At 34.2% G+C, this 13616-nt stretch overlaps 1 protein-coding gene across 1 annotated transcript in view; it reads right to left on the bottom strand.

Annotated features, from left to right (window-relative positions):
- The window catches only part of LOC107704977 (peptidyl-prolyl cis-trans isomerase-like 2), a 34706-nt gene that overhangs the window by 2730 nt on the left and 18360 nt on the right, over nucleotides 1–13616 (bottom strand). The window contains exons 13-17 of the mRNA XM_016508084.1: nucleotides 11211–11300; nucleotides 10974–11007; nucleotides 2857–2974; nucleotides 2313–2369; nucleotides 378–450 (exon numbers count right to left, since the gene is read on the bottom strand). Coding sequence (XP_016363570.1) covers nucleotides 378–450; nucleotides 2313–2369; nucleotides 2857–2974; nucleotides 10974–11007; nucleotides 11211–11300 — 372 coding nt within the window. The remainder of the gene's footprint in view (nucleotides 1–377; nucleotides 451–2312; nucleotides 2370–2856; nucleotides 2975–10973; nucleotides 11008–11210; nucleotides 11301–13616) is intronic.

Here is a 13616-nt window from a genome sequence, read left to right as displayed (position 1 = left end):
CTATCCATCCATCCTATCTATCTATCTATCTATCTATCTATCTATCTATCTCAGACTGACGATGTGAAAGAGAAACAGAGAGTCTGAGAAAACACTCCTTTCAAGTCTTGAAAAGGAACTGAAGTGACGTGTCAAAAACTCTGCAGCCCCAAGCAAAACATTTTACATGAAGGAGAGAAAAATGGTTGAAATTCTGCTGTTTTGAATTGGTCTGTTTTCTTTTTTGGCATTGTGGGATTTGACAGCAGGTGGAAAAATATAAACAAACAGAAGGTACCGTGAGTCAACATAAAGCACAGCCCTACACTGCTGACATGTGCAACCGAATTGTACATTTTCTGATGCTACACTTATAGGGAAATAAGTGGCTTCAGCACCTTGGGTTTGTCTGTCTTCGGATCACTTTCAACATTCTCCATCGCTGTGAGGGTCTCTAAACCACCAACCACTCTAAAAGAGAGCAAGTGAGGGACAGAATCCTATTAAAATCCTGCTGCACAGAGTAAATGAGTTATTATTCAGTGCCAAGTGGTGATAATATCTCTAATGAGACTGGATCAATCTCTCTCAATGTAGCCAACAATCTTCTACTTTTCTTAAAAGGAACAACATTTCCAAATATGAACAATTCTGCGATTTATTTATCCTCATCTTGAGCTGTTATGCTACAAGAAGGGCAAAAAGGACCAAAGAAGTATAATCCATAAAATAAAATACATGTATTTATATTTTTAAATTCTATTTTAAGCCTTCTGAAAACAGGTTTTAACAGGGTTGTTATTGTTAACTGAAACGATTAAAAATTATTTTCAGCGAGTAAAAAATTTAATTAAATTATAAAATAAAAAATATTTAAAAAGAAAAAACGTTTGATTAAAAACCTAAAACTTGCATGAAAATAAATGCTGCCTTGGCAATGTAACTTCAATAAATAAGCTTAAGTTGAAGTACTAAAATTAGTCAAACTAAAACTGAAATAATAATAAATTAAAGCTAAATAAAAAAAATTAAAAAAAATGACAAGCACATAAAATTACAAAAATGAAAACTAAAATGAAAACTGAAAATCGAATTCAAATTATTAATAAATACTACATACTAAAATACTACATATGAATAATAAAATAAAACTCAAATTAAACCAGGTTACAGTAAATAACAAATTAATATGGCTTCAGAAGATTTGGAAAATTGTGCATCTATGATCATTTCTTGGTGATTTATTTATTTATTTATTTTTGGTCATTTTTGGAGCTTGACAGGCCAATTTTTCAACTTTCTTTAACAAACTAATGTGCAGCTGCAAAGTTTAAACAAGTTATTACTCCGTACCAAGATGTGATATCTGTAATGAGAGAAGCTCGAACTCAGTCGTACATTTTCTTTTAACTTGGGAGGACAGCAAACAAATCTATAACATGCAAATGACCAGTAAATGATGCCCCATTTGTCTTGTTTGCTGCGTTGGATCTAAATGTACACATGCTGTGTACTTTCTCTCTTTGTACAGCTGATCCTACTAAACAGGAGCCTCAGGTTTCTAAGTGCCCCATAGGCTGAGGGTCAAGGTGTGTGTGTGTGTGTGTGTGTGTCCGTTCTCACCGCACGTGCTCAGTAAGTACACACAGACTGAGGGGTGCATGTGAGTGTGCACAGGAGTTTGGTTCATGCTTATGCTGACAAGCCTCTGAATTCCACAGCTAGAGTCCAAGGATTTCAACTCAATGCCAAATGGGCAAGACTTTCCCTCAGAGTGAAAGGTGTGCGTGTGCTGGAATGTTCTGATTCAACAGAAGACATGCTTTTCCCCAGGAAGGGTTTCACACAGAGAAAGCTGACCAAATGAGAAATACACCACTTAACCTTCACTGGAATCCACCATAATAAACAATCTCTACACACATACACAAAACATGCATACATTTTAAGATAAACATACACAACTATACAAATGTTTGAGGACTAATGATTTAGTGTAAAGATATTTTTAAACGGTAGTGTAGAGATTCACAATTGATATCACTGTCAGTTATTTTCCTTTATTTTGTACGAGAAACTGCATGTTAGACTAAAAGGTTGAAAAAAAAAAAACGTTGCAGCTATCATCAAAATTTCAATTATTTATTCAACTAATTCGGCAAACCTAAAATACAGCTAAGTTTACCAACCCTTTGAAGAGTATATTTATTTTTAAAAGAGGGGTCATAAAACGTTTTTTCTTTGTCTTTTTTTAATTTAGTACTGCCTTGATGAAGCTATTTGACTGTGAATGTCCTGTTACTGAAGACAAATCAATCCATAAATAAAATTACCTTCCAAACACAGTGTGTTTCCTGTCCAGGTATGTGCATGAGCGAAATGTTATAAAGCTGAAAGTAAACAGAAAAGAAACATTTTAGTAAGGGCAATTTCATACTTACACTATATTTGCCTTTCATGAGCTCAACATCAGTGCTTACACAGGCAACAAACAATAGTGTTGAAGTTTCAGGTCAGTTTAGGCTTTGTTTCCTCTCATTTGTTATTGCTGGTTACAGAGGGTTAAAGAAGTACAAGAAAGACAAGACCAACCAGAATTCAGTATGCAAAATATCAGAATGACATCACAGGTGCTGGTTAGATTTAAAATGCAGAAAATTCTAGTGATGTCAAAGGTCAATATTTAAAACGGAATCTTAAATTTCTGTTAAAGAGGTTTATAAAAACCCAAAGCAGACATCAGGTTAAAGTTTGTGAAGAGGCTCGGGCTGAATTAGTTGCAGAAGTTTAATACTTTCAGAGGTTTAAAACAAACTCTAAACAAAGCGTTTGATATGAATCCAGTCACTGTAATGAGGAGATGAAACATTTACTCACAACTGGGATTTATTTGTGTTGGGTCCCGAGTTAGCCATGCTCAGAATACCACGACCCGTGTGAGACAGATTGGGTCTGAACTCGTCCTTGAACGGCTTCCCCCAGTAAGACTCTCCTCCTAATACACATAACAACAGAGAGAGGAACAGGAGGGGGGAAATATGGATATTAAACACAATGGGGAGCATGTGTATGAGATTAAGGGTAACACATCATGACACTCGGCCAATAACAACCCTGCTGTATGCAGCATCACATCTGCAGTCTGGTATAATTACAGCAGAAGAACAAAAGCAGTGATCCGGCACAAAACGAAAACATAATTACATTTACTCAAACAGAAACATCCGTTTAAATATAAAGTGTCATTTTCCCTCAAGTCCCTTACTCAATGTCTTTGGGATTTTTTCTGCTCATTTAATCGTAAATCTGATCACTTAAAAAGTAACACACTTCTTAAAAATGCCACACAGTTTGAGGATAATATCGTGTCCATAGCACAAATGATGGTGGGACAATTTACATACTGGAGTTCAATAGGTTTAGTTGTGCAAATCTCAGATACTAAGAATCAGCAATATGCTTCATTTAAAAACAAACAAACATAGCAATCAATAAACTGTGGCAATCTAAAAATCACACAAACAACATCCGCAAAAATTTTGGCGTCAGTAAGATTTCTTTTTTTTTAAAGAAATTATTATTTTATTCAGCAAGGATGCATTAAATTGATAAAAAAACGACAGTAAATAAATTAAAAATATTACTAAAGATTTCTATTTTTAAATGAATGCTGTTTTTTTAACTTCCTATTCACAAAAGAAAAAAAATGTATCACCTTTTCTACAGATATTTTACATTTGTTAATAATAATAAATATTTCATGGGCACCAAATCAGCACATTAGAATGATTTCTGAAGACTAAAGACTTGAGTAATGAGGCTGAAAATTCAGCTTTGCATCATAAATGACATTTTCAAATATAATAAAATAAAAAACAGTTATGTTAAAATATAATAATATTTGACAATATTGCTGTTTTCACTGTATTTTTGATCAAATAAATGCAGCCTTGGTAAGCTAAGAGTCTCCTTTCAAAAACATTAAAAAAAAAATGACAGACCACACTTAGTATGTAAGTGTATGATGACTATTTAATTTTTCCCGGATTTTACACTGAAATATTAAAGCAGTTCAACTGAACTTGACCCAGATTGTCTTTTTGAATCACTTCAAATTATTTATAGAATTACTAACCCAGTGCCACACGCACAGGCACCATGCGTCGTCTTCTGCCACCATAAACAAACACCTCATGCCAAAGGCCTCCAAATCAGGTACACTAATTAACGCTTCATCACGCTCAATCAAAAGCTCTGCTGGATGCAGCTCTCTCAGCGAGCGATCGCACGCGCGCGCGCGTGTGTGTGTGTGTGTGTGTGTGTGTGTGTGCAGAGACTGACATGAGACTGCACTCGAATGCAAGATTAGGAACATTTTTCCACAACTCAGACGGTGTTCTGAGACACCTGCACCGACTGAATTCACACAGTCATGTGAGTTTGAAAATGATGAGCAGTAGCATATAATTCGAGCAGAGAGGAGTTTAACGTCCAGCAGCTGGTGTCATTGGGGAGCGATAGCTTTACAGCACACCAATCTGCCTTTGAAAACTTGCACACCCTCATAAACATTCCCCAGGTGACATTTCTGCATTATTTATGACCTTGCTGACATTTCCTACCCCATGCCACTGACTTGATTAAAAAGGATGACAACAAAAAGGATGAAAATCAACTGGACAGAATACCAAGGCTGCCAAGATTTAAAAAACAATTGTAAGAAAAATGTATTTGTTTTAAAAAATTTTTTTAACAATTTTGAGCACTTAATAGACTACTTAATAGAAATATTAAAATCCAAAGTTAGATGGTTAAATCCAAGCATCTGTGGAGTGCTGTGCATTATCGCAGAAAATTCACATCATTGGAAAATTCACCAATGGATCCTCTGCAGTGAATGGGTGCCGTCAGAAAAATAATCCCGAAATGGAAGAAATGGTAGATGTTACAAAATCAGAAATATTCAGATCCATAAAAACATTTTCTCCAGTGAAAAAGTCCATTGTTTAGAACTATTTTGTTTTCACTTGCAAACTGTTCTCTCCTGATTTAGACGAGGTGAATTTTCACTGGAGAAAGCAATATTATGGACTTATTTTAGCCGGAAGAAACAATTTAAAGTTAAAATGTCCTAATGAAGGATTAGTTTTTTACAAACATGCAGCTTTTCACTTCACAAGATGATTAACTGATGGTCTGGAGTGGCATGGATTACTTTTGGATTATTGTGATGTTTTTATCAGCTGTTTGGACTCTCATTCTGACGGCACCCATTCACTGCAGAGGATCCATTGGTGAGCAAGTGATGAAATGGTAAATTTCTAATTATTTGGAGACAGAGGTGAATAGCAATAATTATGCCACATTTTAATTTTAACATTAAATTTAACATTAGTGTTACTTAAAAAAAAAAAATGCAATACACAAATCATCAATAAAACATACATAAAAAAACGCAGATGGAAATATGCAACTATGTTTAATCTGATTAACCGGCAATTCGTGTAAAAACCCAATCATATGTTTGCCATAACTTTAACAAATCAACAACAATTATACACTTTGCAAATAGATCAGAGTTGGTGACTACTACAAAACTAACTGGAACTCAGGTTTTCTTTTCATTTTTTCCTTTATGTATACAGACTATTACATACTCATTCATGTGTGGGTATATCTAAAATGTCTGTGCATGTCAGCGTGAGTTGTGATGTTTTCTGCAGCACTGATAGCAAACCGCTGTGTAAGAAGCCTTCATTTAATTTTGTAGACGAATCCTGCAGAATCATAATCACAGCACATTCATTCACAGCCTAACAGCGCACCATTATTATAGAAAGCTGCGTCTCTTCAAAGGAACATTGTGTGATTTGTCACACTCATGACTTCTTGTTGCAGCATCCAAAACACATTTTGATAATTTGGTTAATATGATCTATTTTTCAACTAAATGGAGGAAAACAGGACGGCTGAACACATGATCAAAGCCTTCAAAATAATAATAATAAATAAGCCAAGTTATTATGGTTGGTAGTTCACAGAAAAATGTCTGTCAACTTTTACTCACCCTCACAGTTTCAAACCTGTTTCTGAACCACACATTTTAATCAAGTACTGCTTGTTCCTCTGCAATTACAAAGTTTTTGGTAAAGTCATATGAACAGACTGAAATTTAAGTTGTTATTCATTGCATCCAGGTGACACTCAGGTTTTGTGAACTGGATCCAGTGTTATTTTAGTACAAATTAAATTACTATTACAGTTTTTTATTATTTTGAATAAGATTTGATTTTTATACTTTTTGTTTTCATTTTAACTAGCAAGTTGTAATGCCTTGTTATTTTTGTATTACAGTGAAAATTCTATAAAAATAATTATTAAAAAAAACTAGCAAGTTGTAATAATTTTGTTGTGTGATTTTGTCATTTTTATTAGTTTTTTTAAACAATATGTCTATATAGTTTTATAAGTTTTAGTTTAGTTCATTTTAGTTATTTTTGTACTTCAACTTAAACTAAATGAAAATGAGAAATGTTGCTCTGGCAACTAGATGAAAAAAGAAATTTAAGTTACTTTTATATTTCATTTCATTTCATTTCAGTTAATGTCCATTTTATTTCAAGTAATGATTTTTTTATGGTTTTAATTTTTTTTAAATAATAACAGATTCATTGAGAAGATCCAACTGAAAAAAGATTAATTCCCAAATTAGTAGGATGAATTTTAAGTGAATAACTTGAAAATCTGTTCATCACATGATTGCAATCATGACTTTTTTTTTAATTGTCAGTATGAAGCTTAACAGCCCCAGTCCATATTAACTTCCAATCAATTAAAAAAGTTACCATATTATTTTAAAAATTCTCCTTCTGTGTTCTATAGATGAAAGTAAGTCAGAAATGACAAGAGTAAATGATGACAAAATAATTATTTTAATTTTTGTGTGAATTATTCCTCTAAAAAAAAGGCATGCGCCTTTAATTACACTATTGTACAATTATAATCAAGAGAATTGATTTGTATAATTGTTGCCATTCTGACAGATAATCACATGCATATGCAAATGCATCACTGAGGATTGAGGACACTGCAAACTCTTCCCTAACACACGTGAACAGTCATTTACACACTGTCCCACTCGAGTGACTAAAAGCACACATTTGATACAAAATCTCACCCTCTTATTTGCATCTATTTTAGGTCAAATGCAATAGCAAACCTCGCCTCAATGTGCATGGTAATATACGCGTGAGAATGACTGGAAGATAGAAGTTGCTTCAGACCTTCAAGTCTAATACTAAACACTTTAAAATTCACTCTCTGTTCATGACAAATCTTTCAGTCTACTTCCTTCTCCTCTTGCTTTCAGTCCTTCTTTTTACACAAAGGTCTCAGGTGAGGCTGGTGCAGTTTTTATGGGATTGAATTTTAGATACATGGGAATAGAGTGCACTAACTCCTTACCCTTTCTGTTTCTCAATTAGACCTGCACCTTTTAACACTCATGACCACAGGAAAACATCCCTCGCAAATGTGCATCAAAAAAGCCATTCAGTTTGATGTTCTGACGAAAGCCGAGGTCATATTGTCTAGACAGCTCAGGAAAGTCTGAGAAAGTAATATCAAGCTCATCTGACCAACTGAATATGAAAAAGAATTTGTTAGAGCATTTGTTTTTAATCAAATGCTAAACTTCCTGTAATTGCTTTCATTCGAAAAATCTTGGTAATTTTAAGGAGAATCACAAAAATGTGCATGAGTCATCCAACTGACTTAGACTTGTAACTAAACCCATGTATTCAATATTTCTGTCAGGACCACTATCGTCAAAGATGATTGACAATTAGCATACAGTTTGGATTGGCGGTATGGTTCTGTTCTGGGCAAGAACTCCCTGTGCATCCATGCAGCCTAGCATGGATGAGAGCAGGGAGAGCAGCAATAACCCCCCAGGGTAAACAGAACAGAACTAACATAAATGTATTGCAGATATTGTTAAAGTTCAATCATTTTATGTACACATTTTAGAATTAGTCTGATTCAAGGAGAATCAGAAGACTGAATCCCGACTGACAGAGGAGGAGTTGGGGATGGAGGAGGGTAATTAGCTATTGAGCAATGCGAAAACTGCTGATAATACTGAGGGACCTTATATATGAATGCTTAGATAGGTGTCGTATTCCCATAGGTAGATGGGGATCAGCTGAAGGTCAGCTGATGCGAGCTTGACTAACGTGACCTGCCAGAACTAACGCTACGCTTGATATTTTGCACCTTGGTGAGGGTAGATGCCATATTTAATTTGATGTGATTGAAAACAAGGCTCTACTTGCACTTTCATGGAAAAAGATCACGTTAAATATCACTATTGCTCACAGTTTTCCAAACAAAATTTGAAGAGAGCAACCAAGGAGGACCATGTTGTAAAGTACCTCACTGCGGTGGTACAACAAAAAACACATTTTTGTGCATATGATATGAATACTAGGACACGAGTGAAGTACAAAGCTTTGTTCACAAAAGAAATAATTGGTTAGCAGCCAAATGCCACATTGCGACCATGGAAACATTTGGATTCATGCCGAATGAGAGAGGTAAGAGAGCCCATACATTTGAATCAAGCCGTACATGGCTTTGTGTTCTGTTGTGTGGTCAATCAAACTGTTAGAGAAAGCATTGTTAGCCTAACTTTTTTCTTTCAGTAAATGTCAGTCTACACAACAAGTGATTTGTTGACAAATTAGACATTACTGACATTATCTCTTCCATCTACACTTAACACTAACACTCTCTTTTTTATTTTATTCATTATAGTGTATTTATATATAAAAAAAACTTGACCGTCTAACACTAACATTCTTCTTTTTTCTATTCTATCTATTTGTTTTTGGATTTTTTATTATAAAAATTAAAAACAAAACTCACACTAGCTCTCTCTATCTACTTTTTATTCTTTGTATTTAATATATATATAAACTTGCTACATGTACTTGTTAGACAAAGTAAGGCATGGGGAAGGGGAAAGATGAAAGATATTGTAGCCACAAATTACAAATTCAATTCCATTACATATTTATTTGTTTACTCGTTTTAGTTAAATCATGGCTAATTTGTACTAATTCATTCCTTAGTTTTAATTTAACAAGGGAACAAATTCATGAAACATGGCCACAAATTATGGGAACACTGGAACAAATTAACAAGTTGAAAGAATTAGGGATGCACCGAATGTTCGGCAACCGAAATGATTCGGCCGAAAATAGCAAATAAGCAAAAAGACAGAATAAATTGTACCGAACAATGATATGACGCGATCAAATAGCAACCAGCGAAGAGTGAGAGGCGCGAACTCTTTATAATGCAACAAACATGTCAGCAGTGTGGAAGCATTTAAACCAGGGGTGCCCAAACCAGCAGGTGTGTTGAGGCAAGTTGGAGCTAAACGCTGCAGGACACCGGCCCTCCAGGACTGAGTTTGGGCACCCCTGATTTAAACTGTCAGAGAAAAACGCAAAAATCATTACAAGCACTGACAACGAGAGACTGTTTAGTACTGCATCGCATATCTTCGATGAGAAGAGGAAGGGGTGATTGTTGCTGGTTACTGTATGATGATTGAAATTGCGAAATGGTCTTAAACAATTAGTAAATAAACTGCAGAACGTTACGTTTTCTAAAACACACACAAATTGCATGTATTCTGACAGCGCTGCAAGAGCTCGTGGCGGATCTGCTTGCTAACCAGGGTTCAAACAAAGAAAATCTGCGCTGAACCAGTGTTACTCGTCAGTTGCTCAGTCACATTTTTATGAATTTTCACAATGCATGTGACAATGTGATACGTGCGACGTATTCATAATGAGACTCATTTATAAATCTGCTGTTGTCAACAAAAAGAAGCGCTGAGATCTTCCTGCGCATTTCCACCAAAATAAAAGCTGAGAAGCAAGAACTCCATCAACATTTATAAATGTTAGTATTGTAATTTTACTGTTGTTCTGTAAAATAAAAATAAAAAGTAAGACAATAATAATGATACTAATCATTACAACAGCTCTGTTAATACATTTATTATAACATTCACACATAGTGTTCAAATTAGGATCTGTAATATTTTCTAATGTTTTAAAAGAAGTCTCTTCTCAGCACGGCTGCTTTTAATTTTACAGTAAAAAATACGTGCCTGATTCATGGCCAAAAAATATTATTTTACCAACTTATTAATTTTAAGTTAAATTGTGTTTTGTTGGTATAATGTCTGCTAAAATGTAAAAAATGTTCAGTGTTAAATAATTTTAAATTGTTGTTTTGAAATTGATTTTTTTCTTTGAAAAGCAAGACAAAACAGTAAAAAGCACATTTTGGCTATTTAATTTATGCAAAGGTGAAAAAAATTGGCAAAATACATGGGGACAAAATCTCGAAAAACCATGTTCAGTATTTGGCCTTCGGCCCAGTGTTTCATTTTGTTCGGTTTCGGCTTCAGCCAAGAATTTTCATTTCGGTGCATCCCTAGAAAAAAATCTATTTTTCCACGTCACGTGCACATTGTGCAGGTCTCTGTAGTACAGACTGCATTTTACATGCACCGGTAATTCAGTTCCACTTTCCCTGAGTGTCAATTACTTTGGAATTTTGGGAGAAAACATGAAGATAAGAGACAAGAGATGGGTTCTGTCCTGCTTGTGTCACACAGCCCTCTCAAAGCTCAGAGTGGGATATATGAGAAAACATTAAATTTTGTGGGGAAATATACTTAAACTAGACTTAAATACTAAAGTTCTATTACTTTTCATGTTCAAGGACTTTATATTGTTTTGATTTTAATGCACTTTTAAAGTCTAAATGACCTTAAAAGCATAATTTGTACACTGTAAATATATTGCATATATGTATACATTGTGCAAATAATCATCACCGTCAGTCTGAGTTGTAACCGTTATACATCAGTGATCAAAATGATAAATGATTCAGAACAAATGTAAAAAGATTACCTGTACCAGTCCCTGTAGGGTCTCCTCCTTGAATCTGAAAATAACAAATAACATAAATATGCCACATATTTTCCAAGATAAAAAAGAGAAGGTAATTCTATGGCTTTAAATGGCCAAATCATGGAAAATGTCAAGCCTGACCAAAAAATGTAAATTAAAATAAAAATCTAATATCTAAACTACTTCACTTACAACAATATAATGAATAAAATGTAATTTTATGAAAAATTTGTTTACCATGAAATTTCTAATAGAGCGGTGGAATATTGTGCCATCATAATATCCTTTCTTACACAGTTTAATAAAGTTTTCTCCAGCCTTGGGGACCTGCAAGGAATAAAACAAATATCAGTTTTAATGTCAAGAAATGTGATTTATAAAAACTGTTTGTCATTATGATGACACTTGCATAGCAGCCCGCAAAACTGAAGAAGGTGTGAAGAAATTTTGATTAATTTACAAATATATATATTTGTTGTGGTTGTGGGACACAGGAGACCATACAAATCACATAAACAAAGCAATAACAACACTCTTTTGAAGATCTTACAACTCGTATAATAATCTACTAAATCTCCAGGAAGTATGAAAATTGTAAATAGCTGAAAATAGTAAAAAAAAAAAAAAAAAAAAAAGTCATAAAATAGTAAAAACAAATAAATTAGAAATGACAAAAAATAAGAGGAAAAAGCTATTTAGGATCATTAGGATATTTTTTTTTCATTGTGACAAAAAATGTCATTACTACAATGCAAGAAAAATAAAGATAAATTATTATTTTATTATTAAACATATAAAAGTATTTATACATCATGGAAGAATTTACTGCACTAAATGCAGGATGATTATTATAGTACAGACAATGAGCTTAATTATGAAAATAATGACACAACGCAAAAAATCTTAATGATCCTTTTTTTGCTTATGATATTGGAGGTGAAATACATGCTATTTCTTGATGAGATTCAACCAAAGGGAATTTAAGCCCGTCTCCAATTAAAGGACTGCAAAGCATTCACATTAATGAAACTAGGGATGCACCGATACCACTTTTTCCAGTACTCGCCCGATACCGATACTTTTATTTTTGGTACTTGCCGATACCGAGTACCGATACCAATATTTTTATTGCATTTGTACATTTTTTAAATATTGGGTACAGAAACCAAAAGAGTATGTATAATGTTAGTTGGTTAACTTCATTTATCAAATAGATACAGTCAAACCAAAATTTATTCAGACACCTTCAACATTTCTCACATTATCACAGTTTATTCGCTATAGTTTAGAAACAGAAGTGCGCGCTCTCTCTCTCTCTCTCTCTTCCTACCGTTAAGTAACTTGTGCATTGTTTTACTTACTTGCTTTTGACGTATCCGACCGAACTACAAACTTTCCAGTGATGTCTGTGAGAAAGATATATTCACTCGACAAGCTCGCACATCTGCGCCGCCGCCGCTCAATCCACTCTGCGTGCTTTGTTTATCAGCTCGCGCACATCAGCTGTACAGGCGTTAATACTGAATGTTTAACATTATATTCATTGCATACATATACTTCGTAGTAGATATCCTTAATGCCATTCTGCTGTCTGTTGTTCTGTTGTCGGTGTGGTATCGGCGTTTGGTATCGGGGCATTTTAACGAGTACGAGTAGGAGTACAGGAGCTCAGTATCGGGCCCGATACCGATACCAGTATCGGTATCGGTGCATCCCTAAATGAAACTGCAGCTTGCATCTTTTAATCATTCATGAATATTACAGGAACTGTGTCCACTATAACTTCAAATGACTTCATTATTTTACTTAACATATATACAAGCCCTTCTCTCAAAGCCCTTGTGTGCTACCAAAAGGACCGTCTGTGGGCTATAAAGGTCAATAAACAATTAGGTTTGTTAGTAATACATCTGGCACCTTTGAATGTATGAGTCTGCTAGGTCATTCAGGAAGTGAAAGGCTAGTTTATGTAAGATGTCGTTTAAAAAAAAACAAAGCACTGAAAGTTAAAGCAGAACATTCCCTCTCTGTAAATGTTTATGTGTTCGTTTCTATGGCGATCAGACATCCCTCTCTTCAAAAAAACCTCTGCGAGCCAATAAACTGATTTTGTGTTTAGGAAAGACTGTGTGCCTTACTGGGAGATGCAGAAGCAAATTCCACATTAAACTTTTATAAGTCACCCCGAGAGGAGGTCAAGCATGTCAGAACTTAAAAAAAAAAACATTCAGATTTCAATGTCACACACTCATGCATGAAAAGCACACAAAACACCTACAAAAATAAAGTTGTCAAGTAAGATCTCAATCATCTGCTCCATCTAGACCTGACAGTGTTACATAACGGTCCACAATGACATTCCAATCTAGATGCCATCATGTGCTGCAAACTGTAAATCCTGGACAAGAGGACATTTGTTTCTAGATAAATCAAAAAGAAAAAAAAAAGAATAATATTTTAGAAGACTATTTTAGGAGAATTAAATAATTTAGAGGAGTTTTTGCATTTACCTCATTTTCAAAATAATTAAGCAATTTTCCCCCAAAATTCTCATAACTACAATGCTAAAACCTCTATTCTCATTATAGTAACATGAAATAAATATAGAAATGATTTTTATTTATTAACAATTATACATATTTT

This window comes from Sinocyclocheilus anshuiensis, unplaced genomic scaffold, assembly GCF_001515605.1.
Source record: "Sinocyclocheilus anshuiensis isolate Anshui unplaced genomic scaffold, SAMN03320099.WGS_v1.1 scaffold117, whole genome shotgun sequence".
NCBI lineage: Eukaryota > Metazoa > Chordata > Actinopteri > Cypriniformes > Cyprinidae > Sinocyclocheilus > Sinocyclocheilus anshuiensis.
The sequence above is the reverse complement of the archived record's forward strand: the minus strand, read 5'-3'. Positions and strand labels throughout refer to the sequence as shown.